General features: G+C 29.5%; 1 protein-coding gene across 2 annotated transcripts; it reads right to left on the bottom strand.

The window, feature by feature from the left end:
- Positions 1-9,740: 9,740 nt before the first annotated feature.
- Gmer (GDP-L-fucose synthase-like protein) lies at positions 9,741-27,258 on the bottom strand. 2 transcript variants are annotated; one of them, XM_067266919.1, is made up of 9 exons: positions 27,181-27,258; positions 26,815-26,960; positions 22,823-22,937; positions 22,625-22,753; positions 21,052-21,259; positions 20,856-20,987; positions 16,284-16,363; positions 10,143-10,242; positions 9,741-10,057 (listed from the first exon to the last, which is right to left on the bottom strand). In XM_067266919.1, exons 2-9 carry the CDS (start codon positions 26,946-26,948, stop codon positions 10,002-10,004), a joined length of 954 nt encoding a protein of 317 aa, XP_067123020.1. In that variant the 5' UTR covers positions 26,949-26,960; positions 27,181-27,258; the 3' UTR covers positions 9,741-10,001. The 2 variants fall into 2 exon arrangements, with proteins under 2 accessions (XP_067123020.1, XP_067123021.1); XM_067266920.1 differs by having other exon boundaries at positions 27,186-27,258.
- Between the last annotated feature and the right edge of the window lie 211 nt (positions 27,259-27,469).

Raw genomic sequence — 27,469 nt, 5'->3', positions numbered from 1 at the left:
AACACTGAGAATACATAAACCAAAATACATGATTCAAAGTAAACATAAAATTAGTATTCGGTTTTTAGTGAAAACTAAAATGTAAAACTAGAAACTCGAAATTATAAATAATCTTATCTTCCATATTTTTTTAACATAATTGTAAAAAGTATCAAACAGTGGCTACCGAACAAGCTTATCGAGTGGACATGGCCACCTGAAACCAAGCGTAAAAATTTCTAATTTTAAAATAAGTCTATCTTGATCGTAAATTGGACAATGATAGATCATATGGTCGATGGTGTCTAGGTTTTCCGTAGAGCAAAAGCAAGAGGCAGTTTCTGTCCGGTTATACACGCTCAGTAAGTAGTTGAGCAGTAGCAAACGTTAAATCTCTAAGTGGTGACGAGAACCTGCATTCAACGCTAGGAAAATAATCTTATTCTACAAGTTTTACTGCTCAACTATTGTTAATTCCACTTTTGCATAGCGTTGTCATAAATATAATTTTTAAGGCTGCTGCGTGAGAGAGGATTGCCGGTGTAGTCCAAGTCAGTGTCCTTTGCAGCTGACTTAGGCCGCGACTCCACTAGCCGTAAAAGGGCCGTAAAACCCCTCACCGTAAAAGCTTTTAATCACGTGACCATGATATTTTACGTCTGAGCAGGTCGTAAAACCAACGTAAAAGCGAGTTGAACACTGCTCAACTCGCTTTTACGTTGGTTTTACGACCTGCTCAGGCGTAAAAGCTTTTACGGTGAGGGGTTTTACGGCCCTTTTACGGCTAGTGGAGTCGCGGCCTTAGCCTCAAAGTCAGCTTTTTCATTTCCTAGGATGCCAGTATGGCCACGAACAAACATAAAAGTTATCTTATTTACAAGATTTTTAATATGTTGCTGGATATATGTGATTTTATTGCTATTGAAATTAATATATATTAGAAATTTTAGAACGGACTAAGAATCACCGTAAGGCCGCGACTCCACTAGCCGTAAAAGGGCCGTAAAACCCCTCACCGTAAAAGTTTTTACGCCTGAGCAGGTCGTAGAACCAACGTAAAAGCGAGTTGAGCAGTGTTCAACTCGCTTTTACGTTGGTTTTACGACCTGCTCAAGCGTAAAATATCATGGTCACGTGATTAAAAGCTTTTACGGTGAGGGGTTTTACGGCCCTTTTACGGCTAGTGGAGTCGCGGCCTAAATGTTAATAGACAGAGTTTTGTTGGTAGTGAAGTGACCCACTGAACAGCTTGGTAGACAACATCTTCTTCAGCTTGATGTAAGGGTATCTTCTAACATATTTTGGGCAAAATATGTCAGTTTGGAGGAAGCTACAGATACTAGAGCGGACATGAAGGGGGCTTTTAGACCCATCTGTGTAGATATTAATGTCTGCATGGTTCTCCATGGAAGAATGTACCCTGGGGTTAACCTTGTTTACAGGGTGATGATCAGAGATAGGGTAATTGCGATTTGAACAGCCGTAGATAGGAGTAGAGACTGTTGTTGAGCTTTGATGTTTGTAGTTCTGATATAGTAGTTCAGAACCTTTTCTACAATACATAGTGGCAAAGGAAGGAGCTCTGCTAGAATCAGAGAGGCATTAGTAGAAACAGTTCTGCAGCACTTTGAAATTCTGATGGCAAACTGTCTTTGAAGAGAAAGTAGTTTACTTGATACTGAATTTTCATTAGTTACATGATCCCAGCTAGAGGCCGCGTAAAGTAGCATTGGTTGTATTGCCCCATTATATAGAGTTTTATAAGCTTTATGTTTTAGTCCCCAGGTGCACTTAGCACATTTTAGCAGCATGTAGTTTATTTTCTTGTAGTTCAGCCAAGATGTAACCAATATGGCAAGAGAATGTGGTTTCTATTTCCTCTTGTTTTATTTTGTATGAAGTTTCTGTTTACACGTGCACTAGCTAGTCGATCTGTCAAAGTTTTTTGCGTCTTTTTGTGAAAATTAAAATTAATATAAAAATGAATATTATGACGTTGATTAATGATAATAATAAAAAGATTGTTAATAATTAAAAAATAAAGTTCTTAAAATAAATTGTTCATTCGAATTCATTAAATTTTTATATTTTTAAATTTGTTAACATAGTTAACATATAAATAATAGTACATATTAATTAAGTAATTAATAATTATATATTTCGAACCTAAAGTTTTTAGGGTTCATTTAAAAAATTTATTTTCGTTAAAATCTTTCTATAAAATTATGCCTAAATATTACGTAAGATAGGGAAGGGGAGGGGGGATCAAAGAAAATATTACGGTTTCTTACACAGGGGTGAGTGGGGGTCTAGAATGGCCGAAATCGCCCTTACGTAATTTATGGACGGCCCCTAACGTACGAGTACATAATTGGTAATACATGAATGTATTAAAGTTTGGCAAACGCCTTCAACCAGCAAAAGCAAACTTTTTGAACAATTGTTTTAACTGGGGCTTAATAGCCATGTGAGATTGTAAACAGTGAATCATCTAGAACAGCGCTGTCCAACTTATCATAGCCCGCGGGCCATATTTTCTTCACCAAACATTTCGGGGGCCGAGAAAGTTGATAAATGAAAAGTCAGTTTATGTTAATTAAAAAAAATATTTTATTTATACTAAAAAGAAAACTTTAAAATATTCGTAATATATTAATGAGAACATTGTGGCCGTAATTTTCACATAGTAAAATAATTTTAATATTAATAATAATAATTTAGTAGCATAAATTTATTCATAGTAAAATGTACTCGCGGGCCGTAAAAATAATTTGGCGGGCCGTATACGGCCCGCAGGCCGCCAGTTGGACAGCCCTGCTCTAGAAGAAATAGATACGACTCATAGATGCATAAAGCCATACAGTTTTATTACGGCAATATTAGTGAAACAACACGTTCTATTGATAGATAATTTGCTGCGTTATATGCTCGGGGTAACGTCATCATACATTTTCGTTTGTTTTCTCCTACGTTTCTCAAATTTAAGAGGCTCGAATATATTGAATGTATACAATTAGCCATCTGTAAATAGACAAATATTCATTTTAAAAAATTTTATTTGAAGTTTGCATATTTTAAGTGAGCGATAATGAAGAAATCGAGTTTATAAATTATCTGGAAAGAAGATTATTAAAAAGGCTTTAATCACAATAGCAGTTCTTTAATGACAGACTCGCCAGCTGCCATTGTATTAATTACCAGACATCTAATCAATTGTCTGAATTAGAAGACGTCATCTTCAAAGAATATATAAATATAAAGGAATATTTGAATTGGTAATATATTCATTAAAATACTTCGAAAAATTGAAAGAAATTTATTTTGTGCAGCTCATCATAAAAGATAGAAAGTGTATTCGAAGTTCAAAGCAACCGCACAACCGTTAAACGTGATTTTTTGCAAATATCTACAACTAGGCAAGGCCGACGTCTTGACGAAGCCAAAATTTTGAAATTGAATCTATTCTAATGGACTGAGGTATTCGAGTTCAAATTTCTGCACGTGTGCTGACTATAAGCTCGTCGCAGATGTCGACCCAGTTAACGATTATTGTTAATTTACATTGGTCTGTACGACAACTTTTTATTTTGTTCTTTATGACACGCATTAACATGCACGACGACGTGACGATATTAACTTTTCAAATCTCTCACATTTGTATCCTGTAACCGCACATGGGCGTGTTTTAACCGGTCACTGGAATTTGTAGGCTGATGGCTGCCATATTAGTGTATTCACTTGGAATTTATAATCTCAGATAGGTTTAGAATTTATTAAAGTGGGCTACTTTAAATTAACGCAGTTACTTGCTTTTACCAAAATTAGTTGATTGCATTAAGGAAATTTCTTAGGAAAGACTTAGCATAGCGTTGTAAGATTCATACAGCACTTCAAAGAAATAATGGCATTAAATATATAAGTAGGAAGTCGTAATTCTTGAACCTGTATAAATTAATAACACTATAAAATTTTCTGGGAAGAAAGAACAATATTAAGAAATTGATATCTTACTTCTATATTGAAGAGTTTGCATCGAGCGAAATGTTTGCATGTAACTCTCTGGCTTCTGTTTAATGAGATACTGTATGTATTCGATAACGCTTCAGGGACGTAATGAATAGTGCATACGACGTGTTCACTTATACTATCATATCATCATATAAAAGACTGTTAACTTTATGTAGGCAAGATTTATTTCATGTTAATAGAATATGAAATGAATGTTAATACAATGAAATTAAGTATTAATTACTGTAATGCTTTTCTGTTCTTAATATTTAAATGACTAGTTTTATTCATTCTAAGATTACAAAATAAAGTCATTATACCTTATACAAGGCAACAATAAAACAAAACAAATTAAACTTCTCGTCATAAATAAATGAACAGAATAAATATTATGTAAAATTAATCGCCAATGTTTATTCGAAACCTCGTGTAGTTTATGAAACTAATACTACGCCTATCGATCCTTAATACGTATCTACTCAATTGAGAGCAAGATATAATGCAACAAACAGCTTGAAATGTATTACGACACATTGTTGCTTATTTGTATGAACGACTATTTCTGTATAACTAAAATTTGCAATCAAAGTAAAAGCATTTAATTGTAACATTAGTAATAAATATGACAAGTTCGTCATATTTATTACGGCGGTTGTAATACATATCAAGATGTATGTTGCTTTATATCTAGCTCTTTATTGAGTAGATAATAAGAATCGATAGACGCTATTTGCATATATCTATAAATTCATTATGTTTATGCGTGGTCGCACCGAATATCGTTACAGAAGGCGCACATTTCTAATAATAGCATTATAGAATCGCATTTGTTTCGCAAAACATTTGTCGTAGACTCAAGGCCGAAGTTCCTTTAAACGAAATTTGGCGAAAAATTTGTCAGACATCTAATTTACAAAAATAACAAATTTTTGTTAGATTCCGACAGCAAAAAAGTAAAAAAAAAGAAGAAAAAGAAAGGAAAATGAAAGAATTAACTGAAGTTTGATAGAAATGTTTACTTCAACCGTCTCTATCGATGGCTTTAGTGTTCGGCGTGGATCCTTTCTTTAAATGCAAATGTCAATATCAAAGTAGGTCCATTTTTGTGAATAAGTATATTAAAACTTTTTATTGTGGATTTGTGGATTACATTTCTTGGCTTAATCTCTGTGCATTGATTGTTTCTCTCATTCCAATTCTCAATGAGATTGTTCCTTGTTTTAGTGCATTGAACATACTTGGAGACGAAGTTATTATTGTAAAATTATATTTTTTTATCGATATATTTATGTATGTGATGATAAATAGTTCTGTAAAAAGAAACAAACTTACTCCAACAATTAAATTAAGAAATTTTTCGAATTCCGAAAAACAGCATTTCGATCGCATAATAAATATTATTTCCGTTTTTCATATTTTTATCGTCTTCTGTATGCTTATAATAATGCAAACTTTCTTTATTCTGACATTATTTTCTGCGCTTCAAAAAAGATATCATTCTTCTCATGAAGTTTCCTATTGCATTACGGTATTAGGAATTAACGCAAATTATTTATTTGGTGAATTTTATTTTAGTTGTATAATTCTTGCAACAATTATTTACATCGTAATGACTGCATTTATTAATTTATCAAAGCAACATTTGTTACTACAAAGAAATAACAGACACTTATCGTATGAAATAGAATCGATAATAATTTCTCACGATCAACTTTGGACTTACACTGGTCATGTGAACAACGCTCACAGTTTATCATATCTGGTTAATTATTTTCTTTTATTACTGGAATCATGTTTAGCTGTTTACAGTTTATTATTCATGAAAATGAATTTTATAATAAGAATTATATTCTTATTATCTGCCTTTATTTTTTGTTCGGGTTGCCTCATTGCTGCTTATTTATTGTCCCGATTTACTGCTGCTGTAAGTATTTCATCATTAGATTATGCTGGAATTCATTAATTATTTCATTTTCAGATGCAAAACAATTTTCAAGATATACGAAGATTTGCTGATTGTAATTTGACCTTAGAGCAGAAGCTGAAAGTAAGAAGTATTATCGTCTCAAGTAACGAGTATTTAGTTGTGCTGAATGCATAAAAGAATTAATTTCTGAGTAATTCGTGTCAGAAATGACTAAAATACGTCTCTCATGTATAAACTTTTATTACAGATTTTGAATTTTTTGAAGAGATTCGGGAAAGCTTCATTGCTTGTGTCTTTGGAAGACTATTTCTCTATAACTAAGAAATTTCCAATCAAGGTATAAACATTTAAAGTTTAAATTTTAAAGCAATATTATATTTTTTCGTTAATTTATAAATAGTATCTTCTGCACGTACGGTATGTGCCAAGTGAAATCAATTTCCAATTCGTTAACGCACTTGCATATGAATTACAGTTTTTTATACTGCACCCGAGTTTATGTAATGTAAATTAGCTCGAAATTATTAAATTTATTTTACTATTTAATTTCATTTAAAATAGAAATGAAAATGTGGCTAAAATTCGCTATTGTTATGGCGCATTTATTTAGTTTAGAATTGCTTCTGAAAATAACTTTTCGTGTTCAGATTCTTTCACTCATTCATTTTCGATTATTTTTTCTTAATTTTTATCCATTACCAACAATTTTTTGTAATTATAAAACATTACGATAAATTAAATTATAGTCGGGAAAACGTAATTTTTCCGAAGAAACGGTTCGTAAACAAAGATAAACTTTAACAGGTAGGCGAGTAAGTAACGTAAACGTTGATGATTTAATTTTTATGCCAAAATGAATACGTACTGAAAAGGGATTTACACAAAAAGTATTATACACAATAAATTTTTCTGTAAATAAATGTAGTTGCTTTTTATTTTTCTTATTTATTCGTAATGTTTTGCGAGGATAAATAATCTGAATAAAACACAATGTCATTTATTTAGATCATTTTAGGACTCTTCAGATATCGTTGTTGTATGTTATTAAGACCGTACAGTTTAAACTTTAATAAATTTCAGACAAAATAAATAATACTAATAAATTTCGATTATTTGTGGATATATTCGTTTGACCGTTCTCTGTATACACTTTTATATCTATCGAAAAATACATTGTACAAAAAATAAAATGTATATCTAATTGCATAGACAATTCATGACAATTCAATGTTAATTATTACATTCTTCTTAGAATATGTATATAATTACGACTGAAATCAATGGGACTTATCACATAAACAAACGTATTAATTATTTAATTAGAACTTATAATTTGATAAAGTTATTTATACACCTAAAATAAATCATCAAACCAAATATATTATACGGAAAAAACAGCCAGCGGGGTAGACGTTTTTCGGGAAAAACACAAATGTAGTGATCTGCTTCTAATGTTCTCTCTAAAGTAGTTTAAAATCCTCAGGTACGGGGACGTGCGAGTTTATTGTCATACTCGACGAAAACATAAAGAAACATTTAAAACATTCTGCAAATAAAATTTTTGTAAAATGAATATTTTGTCTATTTACAGATGGCTAATTGTATGCATTCAATATATTCGAGCCTGTTGAATTTGAGAAGCGTAGAAGAAAACAAACGAAAATGTGCTTGATTAGTTTTATAGATGTATTTGCGATTTGTACTTCACAAAACAAAAATTCTTATATTAAATAAATTTATATATATATATGTTAATGTTTGTTGGATATTTGTTTGTTTGTTCGCTATACACTTGTAGGCCGTTCGATCTATTGCAACGAAACTCAGCGGTTACATTCATATACCTCTAACTTAAAACATATTATACAGTATATTATATTCACTTAATTACTGTGACAATGATACTGCGCGAAATAGACATACTGTCATTATCGAAACAGGTAGCAAATAGCACTTGTCTGCGTGCAATCGAAATATGACATATTTAATACTTATACGACTTACTTAATATCGAAATATGCATATTTAATACTTAGACTTTTTACAAGGTAAAAAGTCTATAAGTATTTAATTTTCTATATCTAACCACTCGGTTGTTTTCACTTCTGACAGTACTTTCTTAAGTTTAATAAGCGCACTCTGGTAGCCGAGTAATACTGTGTGCGATTTTATTATATAATATAAATATAATATAAAACAAATATTGAATTTTTTAGTAAACATATTTTCACAAAATTATAAAAATAAAATTGTAAAAATAATAATAAAAATCAGAAATTAACACTTTCAGCAAGAGCCGCATGTAACTCAAAAAGAGCCGCATGCGCCACATTTGCCCATGTCTGACATATTTTATTTCAAACAAGCAATAAATACTGAAATAAAAAAATACATATTCATGTTTTGAAAAAGTACCTACTCTAAAAGTCAATGAGTCTAGGTGAAATTCATTAATCTTTCAAATGTTTGCTAGTTATTTACAAAAATGATGTTATCTAAATATTAGAAAGCAATTTCTCAAATATAACTACAGGATGTTTTTAACACTTATGCAATGATCTGAATAAAATATATTTAAAAAATAAACAGTATTTATTATGACATTATCATAATGCCAGGCTGCAATTTTTAATCATATTTTTAATTTAACTTAAAATATATGGTTTCCACCTCAAATAAGTAATGGCTTGCCCCTATACGTTGTACTTTTCCTTTAACAGTATAGTTATGCCAGACATCTATTTAATAGCTTTCAGGGAAAAATTTTTGAATTGAAATAACATGACTTCTGGTTTGCATCAAAAGTTCCTATATAGTTAATTGGGATCTCCTGTCTAGTTTCCATATCTGACCTCATCTTCCATCTAACTCCATTCTTGAGATGAAGGAAAGAAAGACAACAGAGGGAATTTATAGGTCTAAATTTTTGCAGCCCAATGAAATTGCTTTCTTTTTTTGGCTTATATTTACTATTAAATTCATAAAATTAACTGCATTTTGAATAATACAACATAGAAATAGAAATGTCAAGACGAAGTTAATTTTAAGTTAATTTTTATGTGAATATTAAAATTATTCTTGGGAACATCTTTCTTAGTGAAATTTTAAGATCTATGACAATCATGCATATTAACAAACAATTTAATCTGAATTGGATCAAATTAATCATTATCCAATTAACTTGTGTTGCAGCAAAAAATTGTGGCCTCTTTAGACCAATTAGCCCAAGTCCATTAGCTAAAATAAATACTTATAAATCAATTTTAAAATATGGCCAGGACTTAAATTATATAAAAAAATCTTTAAAAAGATTCCTTAAGACAATACATACAAACGTGTCTTTACTCCAATCCAGTCCTTTCAAACGCACATTTGAGGAATTAACAATCTAATTCCGCAAATGTGCATTTGAAAGGACTGGATTGGAATAAAGATACATTTGTATGTATTGTCTTAAGGAATCTTTTAAAAAATTTTTTGTATAATAAATCAATTTCTATTGTTAATCACATAAAATCTTACATATCCATATTTATAATGACAGACTTTTCTATTCTAAATATCAAAAATAGTCAAGTGATATCAGAAATTCTGATGTTGCAAATGCATTTATGTTGTAAAGTGCATATTACATTACATTGTTATTACTTGTACATCAAACAAACCTTGCTTTAATATTAATTTGTATAGTTGTGTGTATATATGTATATTATATAAAAATTGCTAATATTCTTAAAGCTTTTGTAATGAACTTGTGAAAATTAAGCTCTGTACTCAGTATTACAGATTTGACATTCAATAACAAACCATACAAGTGACAAAACAATAGGTTATAAAAAATGTGCAAAATTTAATATTTCATCTCATATTTTAAATAATTTATCACTATAATAATAATATTAAGCTCTGATATTTCCAAACGTAGATTTTCAGAATATTACAATATTTGATGATATTACAAAATGGTGAGAAAATACAAAATAATCAAACTTAAGATCTGAAAAGGCCATTCAATAAATTGCAGAATTAAACAAAAAATACTTTTACAGTTCCTCAGAAACAAAACATATAATTTCTGATGTATATTTTATTTTCTTGCTTGGTCATAATTGGCTATAAACCATTCTACAGTTTCACTGATTGCTGTAAAAAATTAATTTTAGTCAAAATATAAAATATTTTTTTTATTTATTTATTTACAGAAATAAATAGCAAATATTAATATTACCTGTCCTGATATCTGTAAATTGAAAGTCTGGTAAGTATCTCCTTAGTTTGGCATTGCTGGCAGTTTTCTTATATTGTCCATCAGACTTAGTACTGTCAAACTATTATGTTAAGTACTTATTTAATATTGAAAATAAAATTATTTTTACTTGAATGATTTATTCCCAAATACATTAAAAGCTGTTTAATGGTCAAAATTTTCCATTTTAAAAAAATTATTTTTATTAACTAACTCTTCTGGAGAAGAATCAGCAATGTTGTATTGTCAAGTTACTCCATGGACAATGAAAGTATTAGCTTAACAAAAAAAAAATTATAGACTAAATAAATCATATCACAAAAAAATCTATTATCTTTTAAGCCTGCAAGTTACAGCATTAATTATAATTTAGAATTTAGCTACTGTTAAACTGAAAAATTCCACTTTTCTAAGGTTACCTTTTACAATTGGTTTCCAAAAAGTCTTGTTTTTCTGCTAGACAGGTTTTTGAGTTATAATAGTATTTTATGTTAAATCTTGGAATGAAATGATTTATATTTTTTGCAGGGACAGCCATCAGGGTGCCGTGAGTGCAAAGCTTCTAGAACTCAAGTTTTATAAGGGCCCCAGAAAAAGGAAAAAGCCAAAGTAAAAATTTTTAATAAAATTAACTGGACCCACGCAGCATCAACTGAATGAAAAAGAGACAAGAACAAGGTCTATAAACACAAAGGTCAGAACACCAATGATCCTTATGGAATCACCATTTCGGTTCCTTAGTTCCATGCCTATGGTATAGATTTGATGCTCTGTACATGCAACAAAAGCAGAGCCGGATTTTAGGCGATTAGAGCGATTGGTGCCAATCGGGCCCCGCGCTTGAAGGGGCCCCGCATCACGTCAAAATTTATATATTTAAAAATAGTACATGTTACAAAAATAAATATCTAGGTATATTATTATTAAAAATAAAACAACATATTTCAATAACGAAATTAACAGTTAATTAATTTTGTTATTTAAAGTTTGAGGGGCCCCGCAAAAAAAAATTCAATCGGGCCTCACACCTATTGGATCTGGTGCTGAACAAAAGGTACATTCCTTCAAGTTTAAGCCATGAAATTCCTTATGTAATATCAAATAGTGTCTTTTCATTTAAAGGTTATTCCAACATTTACTTCAAGGCTTTAACTATACAGATTTAAAAATAAAAAGTTATGTTAATGGTTGATGTAATACAATACAAGGACACAAGGATAAATTTATTTAGTTTTGAAATGGAAAATTAAAGAAATTTGTATATACTTGTTAAAATAAGTATATATTTATTCTTCTATATTCACATGCATTTTTACAATACACAAACTGCAAACTGGCACTCAAAGCAAGCATTTTTATAAAGTTTTATTAGTTACAGTAAATATTCAAAAGTGTTAACAAAAGATAATAAGAAAGTTCCTAAATGATTCTATGCATATAAACTTAACTTATACTTATTTAATTCACTATAAAAATAATTATCTATAAAAATTTATTAAACAGTAGGCAATACCAACAAATAAAAATGTCAACTTCAATTATTCTGTTGTTTATTTTATAATAAAATGATTATTAAGCAGCATAATTATTCATTTAAATTATCTAATTTCTAATATATTACATCATTCTTAATTATTATAAAATATTAATTTAAATGATTGAAAACTTTAATTTCAATTGTTTTACTTTGAAATCATACTTATATATTGTTTGTAGACAAAAATTTTAAACAGATTTATTCTGTTTAATAAGTCACATTATGTTGTTATACAACCTCTCACAAGACAAATTTCACCACAACACGGTCTACAAATTGGTACTGATCCAAGAACTATGCTTTAATACTGTAATTACAAACAGTATTAAAGTATTGAAAAACTCAAACTTCTTTAGTCAAAACTTACAGTTACTACAGTACAAAGATACTATGGTGAGAGCCTGAACTTAAAAACAAATTTTTTCGAAAGAAAAAAATCATAAAAGATATGATTATAACTTTTCCCACAGACTTGTTTCCTTGTTTAAGGTGACACATCAAATGTGCCACTGGAAACTAACAGAAAAATCGCCATTGGACCATAGAACTAAATAGTACCAAAAAAGGGCAAGGACAGTAACGGAAGGACTCCCAGAGTAAAAGTACGGGTCTGATGATGCAAGGAAATTTGCCATCACCGATGGTTCATCCTCTGTAGACTGGTATTAAGCCCATCCTTTTTGGGTACTGCTGAAGCCATTGCCCATCTTCTGCCCTTCTCAAGACATCAAAAGACTTCCATCCTTTTCGATTCATCAAAGCTTCTTTCAAACAACCTTACAGACCAGGAGTACAGCGATAACCGATTCTGCGATTCTGAAAGGGGACCACTTCAACTAAACTAAGGTATTGACTGATGCATGTACAATTGTAAACTCTCTTTCTTGCAGTCAGGGACCAACAATCTTAACAATAAGGGTTACCTTTTCCCCTACATGTTTTATATAACTAGCATCAGCTGAGTGTTTTAACAAACTTCTATATACATTTGTAAAAAGTATGTGTAAATAAATTACACATACTTTATTATTATTAATTGTTAAATTCGTAGTGGTGTGCACTTCTAGTTGTCTCAGACCATCTCCCTCCCTAGCCCAAGCACTTACATACACGACCACTCGTGAAAAATGAAAATAACTGTTTCTGTGTCTGTCCGAAAATCACAGTGATATCAGTCCTGGCAAATTTGTCATCGTAGTCATTGCCAACACAATGTTGACCCTTCAGTCGAGTGGTGCTGAAGCATAGGGAGCCCTTCGCGCATGGTCACACTGTATTCTATTTCAAAATTGAAAAAGATGAATGATATTAACCACTGCAATACAAGGATATATTTTATTTTGAAAATCAAAATCTCAAACTCCTAGTTAAGGTGAACAGATTACAGTACAAAGATGTATTCTATTTTTCAGATGAAAAACTGCATCTGGTAAACAGACCCTCTACTTACCCGATGCAGTTTTCCATCCTTTTTATCAATTTTTTTGTGAAGATTTTGGACATTATAGTACTGTACATGGCTAGATTTTACTTACAAACTTACTTATAAAACATATTTTTATCATTCAGTTTAAGATGAACATTATGGAAAAGTTTTACCCACAGATTTAAAATTTATAAATATAATAACTAAAAATATAATTTAAAACAAAGGGATGACATATTTACAAACATACACATTTATTTTTGTGTATCAGCAGCAATAATTTTCTCTCGTCTGCTCTTTTAACTTCAAATTGTGACTCCTCAAAATGTATCTAAAAGATTCAATTATATTACATTATAAAAGTTATAAATTTATGAAGTGTTTGCAATATTTTTAACATTATTTGATCCACTAACCTAACATAACCTCAATTTCTCAGCTGTTTCCACTTATTCCTGCAATACTGAAGCCATTTATCTCTACTAGTTTTGTCAGCAAGAAAATGGAAAATCTTACATCTACACCAAACCATTTAAAACAAAAATAGATAACAAGAAATCCAGCTAACTGAGATTGAGAAAAAACAGCCAAATTCACTTTACAAGCATCATGTACACTACAACTAGTGATGTAACAAATAGTATATTCAGCCTCAGCCGAATACCGAATATTCGGCCAAACTATTCGGCTTGATTAACGCACATATAAAAATTAGCGCGCAAACCTCATTATGCAAGGATCGCGCACCCTGCTCTCTATTGGCCCGATGTCACCGATTTTTTCTTCCAGTAGGTCTAAATTATTTAAATGTATTAATTAAATTATAATTATTAAAGTTAATATGAGATTGAGCCTAACGTCTACCTCTAGTGCCAAATTGGTTTATAATTTATGTAATAGCTGTAAATAGCCCGATATGATTCAGCAGTTGTTGGTATTTAGATGTAAGTTATAACTTATAAGTTATTTTATTTGCAATCGATCTTTTTAACTCTTTAATTAAGCAGTAAAATTTTATTTTTACTACGTATTTGTAGACTGAATAGTACCCTAAGGATATATACTTTAGTGGGGACATATGGTCTAGTTTCTTCCCAGATGTGAAACAGTTCAAGTATATTATTGGGGGGTTTCTATTTGTGAAGTTTTGTGATATTTTGTTGCTATTGTTTTTGTCAATATTTTTAAAATTAACATGATTTCAAATGTTATCTTTTGCATATAATGAGAAATGCCCATTCTTTGCTTTATATATAAAATAAATTATATAGTAGTTACTCATCTTCTAGAAATAAATAATTATTTCATTAAATATGATAAGTTTCAATAAAACGTTTCGTAAATCATTTTAAAATATCGTAAAAAAGATTAAAATATACAAGAATACGAATATAACATAATTAACTAAACAATAACACTAATGCCCGATACGTTCTAACCTACATGCCATCAATGCCATAAGATATCAAGCTAGATAAAGGCTATATTATTATTTAATTACGAAATAATTTACTAGAGTTAGACGCTATTTCTTATTAACGTTAATAATTATAATTTAATGTTTAGCATTAATAAAAGTTTCCAAAATGATTAATTTACTGTGTTTTTGTTTAATATGACGATTTTAGTCTCTGTAATCCAAATTCTTGGTAGACAAATCTCACAGCAATTTAAAACTTATTGGCAAATTAAATTTATTTTGTAAAGACTACATCAAATGCATTTCGGGCTGGTGTAATATCTTCCAGTCCCTCTTCAGTGAATAACCGTTGGTGGTAGTTACAATGATATTTCCATAGGTAAGGGTGGTAAACTTTGCACACATTTATAGGAATCAAATTTAAGAAACTTTTCACACACGTGTATAATAAACATACTAAAACCTCCCATCATTAAAACAATTTTTTGACAAACAATTGTATAGATAATTCTAAAGCACTACAAATTTTTGACATCATTAACATCAGTATACCACAATCAACACTTCACAACAGTAATCAAGTGATACTGTTGTGAAGTGTTGATTGTGGTATACTGATGTTAATGATGTCAAAAATTTGTAGTGCTTTAGAATTATCTATACAATTGTTTGTCAAAAAATTGTTTTAATGATGGGAGGTTTTAGTATGTTTATTATACACGTGTGTGAAAAGTTTCTTAAATTTGATTCCTATAAATGTGTGCAAAGTTTACCACCCTTACCTATGGAAATATCATTGTAACTACCACCAATGGTTATTCACTGAAGAAAGACTGGAAGATATTACACCAGCCCGAAATGCATTTGATGTAGTCTTTACAAAATAAATTTAATTTGCCAATAAGTTTTAAATTGCTGTGAGATTTGTCTACCAAGAATTTGGATTACAGAGACTAAAATCGTCATATTAGCTAATATACAGCAAACCATTTATATATATATACTTGTGTTTTTGTTATTTCTTACTCCTGTTTTTAGGTATTCGGTATTTGGCCGAATAGCGAAAAATAGACCGAATACTGGGTAGTAACCGAATATTCGTTACATCACTAACTACAACAAATGAACCGATGTGGCAACTGCTGCAATGTATCACGGTACTGTGTCTATGTCTTGTGTTTCTGAACCTTAACAAGAGAGTCAGATAATGGAGACCTCTAGTCTCAAGACAGACTGAAAGTGCATTTTGGTACATTTGCCAGAACAAAGGTAATAGTGAACATTAATTGTAAATCCTTGACCTTCACATTTTTTCAATGTATATTTGAAGTATACACACAGTATTTGAAGGAACACGGTAAAAACATTTAATGCCATATGTTGTTGTGGATATAACTGCTTATATTATTAAATAAAATATAAACAGTTTATTAATATTAATAAAATTGTATTATTGATCATTAATAAAAACATAAAAATTATATTTATTATAATTGAAGCCATATGATTATCAGTAGCAGTAACGTAGTCAGATTTAATCTGATAATCATTTGGCTTTAATATAAATCGTCAGGCTTTATGTTTATATATGTATATTTATGATAATCTGGCTTCACTTAAAATTTTTATTTTTCTCCGAAAAGTTTTTTCAGAGATATGAACTCACTGTTACGCAAGGGAATTTAAAACACTCAAGTCTAGTTAAATTATATAATTATGTTAGACCTTATGAAAGGATACAACAATTTCATCAGTAAAATTAAATGCTTCTGCTACCATCATTGCTGCTGACTTGATACTTATTTCATCTTCTTCATCCACTGAAAAATATACATTAAATAAATTACAAAACTGAATAAAAATATATTAAACAAATAAGATTCCAAAATTAAAAGCTGTGTAAAAGCTAAAATAGATTAAAATTATAGTCAACAATTCAAAACCCAATATACAGTCAAACCTTGGGTTTCAAACTTAATTTGTTCCTAACAGTTGTTCGAAAACCGATTTGTTTTAAAACCAAAATAAATTTTCCCATAAGAAACTATGTAAAATGGATTAATCTGTTTCCAACCCCAAAACAAAACCATTTTTTACCTTTTTAGCTAAATGTATTTCATGCATTAAAATTCCTATAAAAGGCAATAGAATATATATATATTATTATTTTATCTATACCTGTATTTATTCTATTTATATACTAGTTAAGTAATGCTGCATCAGCGTATAGTCGGAACGAAGCTGCTTGCACCTTTATTTTCTAGATTATGAGGGAAAAAAGAAACACAGAATCGTTCGTTCTCAACAATATATTTGATTTCTATTGGATCATTTAAAGGTACAAATATAAGGTCAGAATAAGCCATTAATTAATTGCTATGCCAACGTTTCATTAAATTCTATCTATCACTATGGGCCTCGAACTTACAGATTGACTCGAAGCAATCTTTATTGTAACTCTTTAAAAATGCCGAGTCAGTTATTTTTTTCACTCGACTCAATGTAACATAGGTAAGACCGATAGCTGTCTCTTTTTTCCCCTATATCTATTTTGATTTTTGGAAGAGTTAATCCCAGTGATTTATGTATAATCATCGAGTATGCTAAAGTAAGGGGAAACTGTCTATGAGATCGCAATATACTGCCATCGTTTGAAGAGTGTATTATGCGGATTATTGGAAACAAATTACAATAGATGAAAGGTCCTTGATAGCTATCGAATTCCACTAAAATAAACAGAGGAAGAGCTGGAGGACGAGCATTTGGAGCATATATAATGTAGTGTATAGTTCCTAGTGAACCATTGACGAGACCTCTTTGCACCCATAAGTTGACTCTCAGCATGATTCTGGCATTAACTGAGAGATACAAATACTTGGAGAGACCAAGAGCTGAGTCATCTTTGGACGAAGGCAGGGCAATATCTGGAGTGTTTTCAGATGCTATATAAGCAAGAGGCATCCAGTTGACTGCAAGTAGCCTTCATTGCTCTGTTTAACTTGCTCGTTTGTTGGATATAGCTCTACTCTCGTTTGGAACTGGTCAAGTTCATCTCTGGATAAACAGGCTCGATTTCTTGTCGTTAGAATGTTCAGATCCGTATCAGAGGAATCACCCGAAGCTAGATGTTGTAAGACTTCTGTGAAGGAACTATCTGTGCTATTTTGTCTATGAGAATTACTAAGTTCAATGAACTTCTCAAAAGAATCAAATGGGAATGTAATGTAATGTCTCAACAAGGTCCCTACCTTGTTGGGACATTACAATACATTGTAAAAAACACTCGAGTAGAGAGGAGTATCTTTAACAGGAGGAAGCTGACGAAAATCACCAAACAAATAAATAAAGAATCCACCAAATGGCTCATCTTTCTCAGGGTTTATCTCCCTCAATCTTCTCTCGATCATGTAAAGCATTCTTGCACCAATCATTGACATTTCATCGATGATGATGAATTTGAGCAACTTCATCTCAATCTGCAATCTCTGTGCAGCTTCTTCATTTAGAGATCAAGATTTCATACTAATGATAGGAAGACGAAGGAGAGAATGGATCGTAAGGCCATCAATATTGATCACTGCTGCTCCATGTTATAGAATAATAAGTGAAAAAAAGAAACTTTTTTAAACTTATTATTCTATAAAGATTCTTTATATTTATTGTGTATCTAGTTAGCGATAACATTTACTTTTCAAAATTACTGTTTTAATGCTTGTCATATTTTCTGACCACTAGAAGACACTTCTACACGTGCGTGCAGGAAGCGACTAACACTTGACTTCATGCATCCTTGTCAACATTATAACTCTAGAATGAGTTGTCTGATCTTGATGAAATTTTCTACGACGACTCACCATCACTCAAGGATGAACTGATTAAAATTTCAACTCTTAAAAATGATCCACACTGCAGAAAAACCCCTATCTCCAGTTCTACAAAAACACATCATTTTTGAAAGTTGAAATTTTAATCAGTTTATCCTTGAGTGATGGTGAGTCGTCCAAGAAAATTTCATCAAGATCGGACAACTCATTCCAGAGTTATTTTGTTGACAAGGAATGCACGAAGTCATGTATTAGTCGTCACTATGTTCCGACAATTAAAAGCAAAATGTTCCATCATTGTCAACCAAAACTGAAACACTTTACAAAGAAGTGCTATAAATAGAGACTCAACCCTGACTGCCTGCATGAAATATGACCAAATCAATCAGGACCAACAGCAAGTGCTTTATGAAATATTGTTTCAATAGGTTTGATTTCAATTTTAATTTAAAATTAATTAATTAATTATACCAAAAATAAAAATAAAATTAAACACTAGTTTTAATTATTATTTTGTTTAATTAACTGGGTACATAGTATTAATAAATAATGCAAAAAAAAAAAAAAAAAAAAAAAACTGTAACTAAAAGAACTAAAATATCTGGAGGATATAGCTATAAAACATGGTTACCATAAACACCTTATTCATCAATTAGCTAATACAGATTCCAACAGGGGTACTCTCTTATAAAAAATTCCTGGAGTTCTTTGCCTGCCCGAATTTGACACCCATTAACAATATATCACAGATTGGGAGCACTCACTACATGTGCCGCATCATTCTAGATTAAAACCACAACATAAGCTTATATAAAGAAACTGCTTGTAAGAAGGGTGATAGATTAACTTATAAACATGTTCCCCCTATCTATGATATCCTCAGAAACAGAAGATACAATACCGACATGCTTAGGGTACCAGGAGTTTATAGGATTCTGTTCAGAGACAATAGATTCAAGTGTGATCTTGAGTACATTGGTGCCACCACACAATCACTTAAAATAAGGCTTGCAGAACACAGATATCATATTGATAAAGAAAATATAACACCATCCTAGCCAGGTATGCCATGGACAATGACATTCAAGCCTATCTAGACAAAGTGTCCTTTATACAATGATATAAGTAAGCATGACAATCAAATGAGGACACTAGAAGCTCTCGAGATATTCAAATCTGAAAGGAGGAGTTTTACATCAATTTTAAGGATGAAAAACAATTATCTAATGCCTAGCAATTTTTATACCAAGACAGTCAATAAAAAAAAAAAAAAAATGTTTTTAAATAACATTTCATATATTCTTGTTTATACTTATATTTTATTATGTATTACAGAATTTATGTTATTTTGTATCACATTATATACACTTGTGCAATTTTTATGTATTTAAGTTTACAAATAATTTTAAAATGTTTCTTTCCTCACATTCCATTTTGAAACACATTAACCTGAAGACAATCTCCAATGTAGATTGAAAACATTTGTATTTTGTCTGCATTAAACTATGCTGGAATTTCATTTATAAGGTTCAGAAGTTTATGTGTTTTACTTTATTCCAGTCTTACAGTGTTTGAAGTATTAATAAATTTTTGTCATTTAATTTAACTGAAGTATGTTCAAACACAAATTCTTGAATGCCATTTATATTACTTTAATGAAAACCATGTTCATTGAGATTCATTAATTTGATTTAAAATCAACGGTGGTGTGTACCAGAAAACAGAAATAGTATCTTTCCAGCATGTGAAATGTAATTTAAATAGCATCATCATTGATGATTCATTACATGAAGCAAGGCAATCTCAGTGCCACTAACATCTGAACCAGTAGTCCTGTTGTTGATTGGTCAAATCAGCTCTCTTTAAATCAAGAAGTGTAGGGAATTGACCATTGGTGGCAGGCTCTGCAGAGTAGCCTGTTCAGCAACTGGGGCAAATATCACATTCAAAATGTTCCTAACCCAAATTGTTCAAAAAGCAAACCATTTGAAACCTGAGGTCTGACTGTATATTAGTAATTTTGACCAATGCTACGTTATATAAAAAAGAAACAAAAATATTAATAAAAAGTTACATCTTATTATTTTGTATTATCTTATGGTTAGGTTTTATAAACAAATATAAATTCCTATTAGAACAGTAGTAGCTAATGTAGAGTAAATTCAGTCATCGTTTGTACTCTTTCCAAATATTTTATTAATAAAATGTTATGATACACAAATAAATATTTAATCATAAATAGATGTTAAAAGCAATGAAATTCTATCTCAAAAGAATGCCTTAAAACAAGATTTAAGTTTTCCTATCAACATTCTATTTCTATTATTCATTTAAATAAATAATAATAAGTTCCAAAGAAATAGTAGGTTGCCTACAGATTTAATTATATAAGTAAATATCATTAACATGATTATTATTATTCACAGTTTATAATTATAATATCAGAAATAAAATAATATAAAAATGTATGTACCAGAATGCTTCTTACCAGATAATATTATAGGTTCTACTTCCTCGTATTCTCGTAAAACCCATATTATAAGTCTTGCCAAATCATACGAATAAATAAACTGACGTAGAGGATTGCCAGTTCCCCATACAATCAATGGTTCTTGTTTCACTAAAAATTATTATTATTATTATTAACGACATATTAATACAATAAAAAAAACTTGTTTTCTTACTTTTTGCCAAAAATGTTTTGTGTATCAATCCTGGGAGTACATGTCCATCCTCAAGATTGAAATTATCATGAGGACCAAAAACATTTGTAGGGATCACAGCTGTAAATTTACAACCATGTTGAATGTTATATGCATGATTCTGTATATCAATCATTCTTTTTGCATAAGAATAACCAAAATTAGATGGGTGGGGTGGCCCATTGTGAATCTGAATTTCATAAAAAAAATCATTAACAAATTCATTATTTTATAAAGATAGTTCAAATAATTTATCAGCCTTTATCATTCATATATTTGATAATATGATTGTTCAGTTTGATATTCTAAAAGTTTACAGATTCTAAGTAATCATACATACACTTCAAACTTTTTAAGACATTTATTTATGGTATTCGTAATTACATTTATTTATAATTAATTGTTCTTAACTCAGAAGTGATATTTTAAAAATTAGATAAATTGAACGCTTTTCAAAAAGGGAAGAAAAACTCTAAAATCATCCAGATATACAGATACATAGCCAAACGATTGCCTTTAATACTCAGGCTATAAATTCACTAATTTACAGATTTATAGCCCTAGTATTAAGGTTGATCGTTTGGCTATGTATGTATATATCAGGTTTTGGGTTGTTTAATGTAGTCATCCAGATATATTTCATTTACATTTTCGCAAGAACTTGCAGATTTTAATCTAATTATTATAAAATACATTTAATCCCATATAATTATAAGATCTGCATATTTTATGTATACAATTTTTATGTTTTTATGATAATGCTTTAATGAAAGTATAACTATTATTTAACTAACTACTAACTAGTGTACTAATTATTTTTACAACAACTCAAAAACATGATATGTGAAGTGTTTGTTCTGCTTCAGAAATGTTTATTCAAACTTTTATACAATATTTTTCTCTAGAATAATTTTTTTAAATTTTTAGTAGTTCTATAGAATGTTTATCCTAAATTTCATTTGTCATTTTTAATGTTTATCTATATTCATATACTTTGGATGAGTTCACATAGAAGCACTGAAATCTTTTTGGAATGGAAAAATCTTGATAAATGAAGCAATCTCCTTAGAACCATAAATCAATAAAAATATTTATTTTTCATTATTTAAATATTGTTGTTTTAGACAAACTGATATAACACCAATTTTCTCTTACCAATAATGTTACTAAACTGGTTATAATAAGACACAGATTCTCAGCTAAAATTTATTATCACTCTCTCTTTTTCAAATAAATATAATAAAACAAAGCAAAATCAAGTATTTCTAAATATATAAAATATATTTGTGTCCTGCTATTTGATCCATTTAAGAATATTTAAGTAACCGAATTTGTATTTAGAAATGTTCAATTTTGTTTTGAAGTGATCTGAAGTGATCTTGAGATAATTGAATTGCAAAATGTTAATCAAATAAATGATTTTGGGCATCTAAAAAAACCCTTCCGGCATTTTTGTTTTTAAATATATTAAAGACTATTTTAAAAACAAAACAGATTAAATTATTTGAAACATTTTATAAATAAATGCAAATACACAAAAATATAAAATTCATACCATAGTTTCATCTATTGGATATGTAGTTTTATCTGGAAATATACAAGTTGATAAGCAGGAAACAACCTTTTCAACTCCAGTTTCGAAACAAGTATGAAGAATGTTATCATTAATCAATATATTATTCCTCTAATATTAAAAGAAATAACTCAGTTAACAAAAAGAATTTTTTAACATGTTAATTAAAATAATATTTACCAAAAAGTCTAAATTATATTTCAAATTGCGAAACAATCCGCCAACCATGGCTGCTAAATGAATGACATGAGTTGGTTTGTATCTTCTGAAGAGACCTTTAGTTTGATCCTTATTCCTGAAACAAATATTAGACCATTTTCAATATTGAAAGAAACAAATATATTGATAAAAAAACAAATTTTACAATTAAAGATTGACATTTAAATTCTAATTTAAAGAATTATATACACTTACAGAATTACATATTGCATTATATAATAAAATCATGTGCCCTATTTATTGACCCTAGAAATTTTTTTCATTTGCAAAATGTTTCAAAGTGCTCTCGCTTCATATCTAAATGTTATTAACTGTTGAATAAACTTTGAATATCAAATGCTAATAGTTAAGAATTGCATGTTAAATTTCTTTTGACTGATTATAACATAGCAGAAAAAAGGTAAAAGCTATTAAAAATATAAAAAATATACCATATTTTTTATATATCTTTTTTTATAACAACAATGATTATTTGGGAAATATAAACTACTTAATTTATTAATCAACATATGTACTACTTGCATATTCATCTACATTATTATAAAATTTTCAGAATGACTAAATACTAGTAACAGAATACAGTAGACCCCCCTGTAACACAGGTTCATATAACACAGCAGAAAAATTGTGATCGTGTTTATATAACACGCTAAAAGAGGCTCGTATAACACGGTAAAAGAACGAGACAGATTGTCATGGCTGACTCATGTCTCGACAGGATTGGTCAAATCTGGACAAATAGTGGACATTGCACAAACCCTTGAGTTAAAACGAGCAGCAGACCTACTAAAAAACATTTATTATTCAATGGCCATAAAAATAATATTTCTATTAATGATGTCTCCAAAGTTCAGAGAATTTTTCACAGAAAGATAACTTATCAGGAAACATGTCCGCCATTCGATGAGTCGCTCTGCAACAAAAACAAGCTTAAGCAATGGCGTCTTCAAATGGTGCACACTTGGTAAGTATTCCTACAATTTTTTGTTTATAGCATAGTTTATATGGATTATTCCCAAAAAATTATATGTGTTTTGGAAATGTTCAAGTCAAATTAGTCTAGAATCAATTAATTTTATGGAAGAAAACCTTTCAAACAGCCGTACCCCCTAAACTGCACAAGTGCCGGGCTGTGAATGGCTCATGTATTTGTAAAATCTAAGTGACTCATACAACACAGAATTCATATAACACAGAACATATCTACTGTGTTATAGGGGGTCTACTGTACTATTTTTAATTAAAAATTTATAAACATAAATATAAAGTATGATATATTTCTATAATAAAGAAATTAGGGATGGATCAAAGAAGGGTTTTTGACCAATCATTCTTGCCTTTCTCACTATCAAATACAGAATATTCAGCCAAATATCAGCTGATCTATTTAGAACTGCTGAATCAGAAGGTTTAGAATAAGCCTTAGAATAAAGTAGAGAGCAGCATCTACTGTTCAATAAAAGGTTATAAATGTTTTTATTTGGAAGGAAAAAAAAATTAAATCTCTCCATAGTTTTGTGTTTTTTTTGGCAATCCTATAATGTGGTGTCTTTAATGAACATTTGGTATGTTTGGTGAAGCTGGAAGTGTTTATGACAACCAACAAACTCACTTCTTATGAATGCAGAAGTATTAATGTTTCATTATTATAATTTATCATTTTCGAATTGTGATTATTAATAAAATAATAGTTATTCAAGACCATTTGTTGAAGTTATATTTATTTCAGAAAAGAAGAAATAACAATATCTTTAAATATCTCGAATTTTAAATGTTTTTTCAGTCTATTTTGCATTTTATCTTGTATTTTTTCTCCCTTTTCTCTCCCCAGATTAAAATGACATTATTTGGTCAAAAAGTTTGGTTATAAGGAAATATTTGTTACAAATATCTAATACATGTGTTTAGTATTCATCCAAATATAAAATATACCCAGATAGAAAATAATGCTGAATATTCAGTGCATCACTAAAAGAAACAAATATTAAAAAGTGATGTTATAAATTCTATGAAATCTTCTGTGTTAAGGAAATATTAACAATAACTCTCAACAGCATATAACTGATAATTCATTTTAATTCTTATTAATTTATAGCACTAGAATAAACGAACTCAATTATGAAAATACCAAGTGCATGTAATAAATATAGATGCTTGATGTAAAATCAAGCACCTATATTTATTACATGCACCTGAAATAAAAAAAAATAATCTCATAAAAAATGGACTTATATATAACAGCAGTATAATAACATATTTATATTCTATCTGCTAGATATAAACAGTACATGAATAAAAAAAATATAAAAATTAATTTAAAATAACAAGAAATATCAAAAATGGAGCTATATTCTGCATGCACCTAATATTAAATAAAATCTTTATTTTTATTAAATTTTATGTAACGGTAATATGAGTTGAAAAAGTTAATTCCTTTCTGTACTGAGAATTAATTTACCATTTAGTATTGTTTAAAAATCTAAGCATATAATGTACCTGAATCAAAAAAAATCAATTCAATCAAACTTTCATGCATTTTCTTTTCTGTTTTGTACTGTTTTATTGCTTGAGCAGTAAAAGGTATTTTGAAGTGATTTAGTAAAAATAAGGACATATTAAAATTAAAATATAAATCAGGTATTCATTATTCATAATATATTAATAGCAAGGTTGAGGCCAAAGTTTTCAATGCAAACACATGTACGTCAGACATTCAACGCCGCTTTCCTATAAGCCTAGAAGTTTGACAATGGTGTTTGGAAAGTCAGTAGAATCATGCTCGACATTCCAAATGCCATTGTCAAACTTCTAGGCTTACACGAAAGCAGTGCTGAACGTCCGACGTACACATTTTCGCATTTAAAACTTTGGCCTCAACCTCGCTAATAATTATTAAATTTTCATATTTACAACTTATCAGACTGCAGAAATAAAATGACCTAATCGACAAAACTACCAAAATATTGAAATAAAACAGTTTGAATTATCAACAAAAATACTGAAAAATACTTTACTCAAACAATTATCTCAATACAATTCACACACTAGAAGGAGATCTATATGATAAAATGCAATTAATATAAATCAAAATCATTACTTAAAGTAATTTTCAAGTACTAAAGTATCAAATTTTTATTTCATTTAAATAAAAGAACATTTTAAGACTTATATAATTTGTTTTAGAACAAAATTTGTATAGTGTTTTACTAATAAAGTAATCTTCTAACATTAAAGCATTAATTACTATAAATAAAGCAAACCTTATTCTGCTTTGCACTTAGTTGTGAAGACTTATGTCACTAACAAATAATCCACCCTAGGACCTTCCTCAGGCAGAACTCTGATTTTTAGGGAGTTCTACCTGACGAAGGTCCTAAATGTGGACCAAAAATGTTAGTAACAGTTTTCATAACTAAGTGCAAAGCACAATAAGGTTTGTGACTTTTATTTATAATGTTTTACTTTGTATTATTTAAATATTTATTTTTCAAACAACTACACAGTTTTCCACATCTTCTATTAGAATTTTTAAAAATTTATATACACTGAAAACTTTAATTCTGTAATTTATCCCAAATATTCTCTGTTGTCCTGGTTAATGTTACCTTAGGTAGCGATGGCGGCTTGTCTCTAATTCCAGTAAGGAAACAGTGGGAGGCACATTCTAACCTAACCTCTAACCTAACCTAACCTATCTAATAAATTACCATAATTATTACCAACAAAATTATTAGAATAGGTTAGGTTAGGTTAGAACGTGCATCTCCGCTGTTTCCTTGCTGGAATCAGACGAGCCGCCATCTTGGAACCATAGGTAACATTAACCTAAATTTTTATTTGATTATAGAACTTTGATAATCTTGATAAAATTGCTAGCAAAATGAAAATTTTTGAAAATGTCATTTAGTTAGGTGAATGTCAAATGATATTTGAGTAAAGGATAATCAACTTACATTAAATCTGCGTCTTTAGAAGAGATAAATATCCACGTTTCATCTGGTTTTTTCTCTTCTTGAATTACTCTATGTATGGCCCTGCCCACCAATCCAGTGCCACCAGTTACCAAGATCACTTTATTTGAAGACATGTCTATAACCAGCTGCAGTAAATTAAAAATATCATTCTTATAGCTAATAATTTTCAATAAAAGATCAATTACTACAACGGTAATAAAATATAATTATATATATATATTTTCTCGTTTAAAATCAATAATAAAAACTTTTCAATAAATGTTATCTTTAAGATTCATGCTATAATTCTTAATTATAAAACGCATAAAAACTGATATTATAATTTAATTACTAAAAACTGATTACCTTACGTTTGCATAAACGAGTAATCCTATAAACTTCGTAACACGTGAAGGAAATGCCGCCAATCAACGTGAAATGAAATGAGACGTAAGGCTTGGCAACACTGAAAAATTCCTTACTAGTCAAAAATTTAAACTATTCTCGTATTATCTCTTCCAGTATTTTATATTTTATCTATGAATAGATTATTAATACGTAAAAATTACACGTAAAAATTACACTGAATAATAATTTACATAAGTGATTTGAAATGTAAAACTAAATAATTATAAGATTACATTTACACTACAGA

The sequence above is a fragment of the Centruroides vittatus genome, unplaced genomic scaffold, assembly GCF_030686945.1.
Source record: "Centruroides vittatus isolate TY-2023 unplaced genomic scaffold, ASM3068694v2 contig_290, whole genome shotgun sequence".
Lineage (NCBI taxonomy): Eukaryota > Metazoa > Arthropoda > Arachnida > Scorpiones > Buthidae > Centruroides > Centruroides vittatus.
The sequence above is the reverse complement of the archived record's forward strand: the minus strand, read 5'-3'. Positions and strand labels throughout refer to the sequence as shown.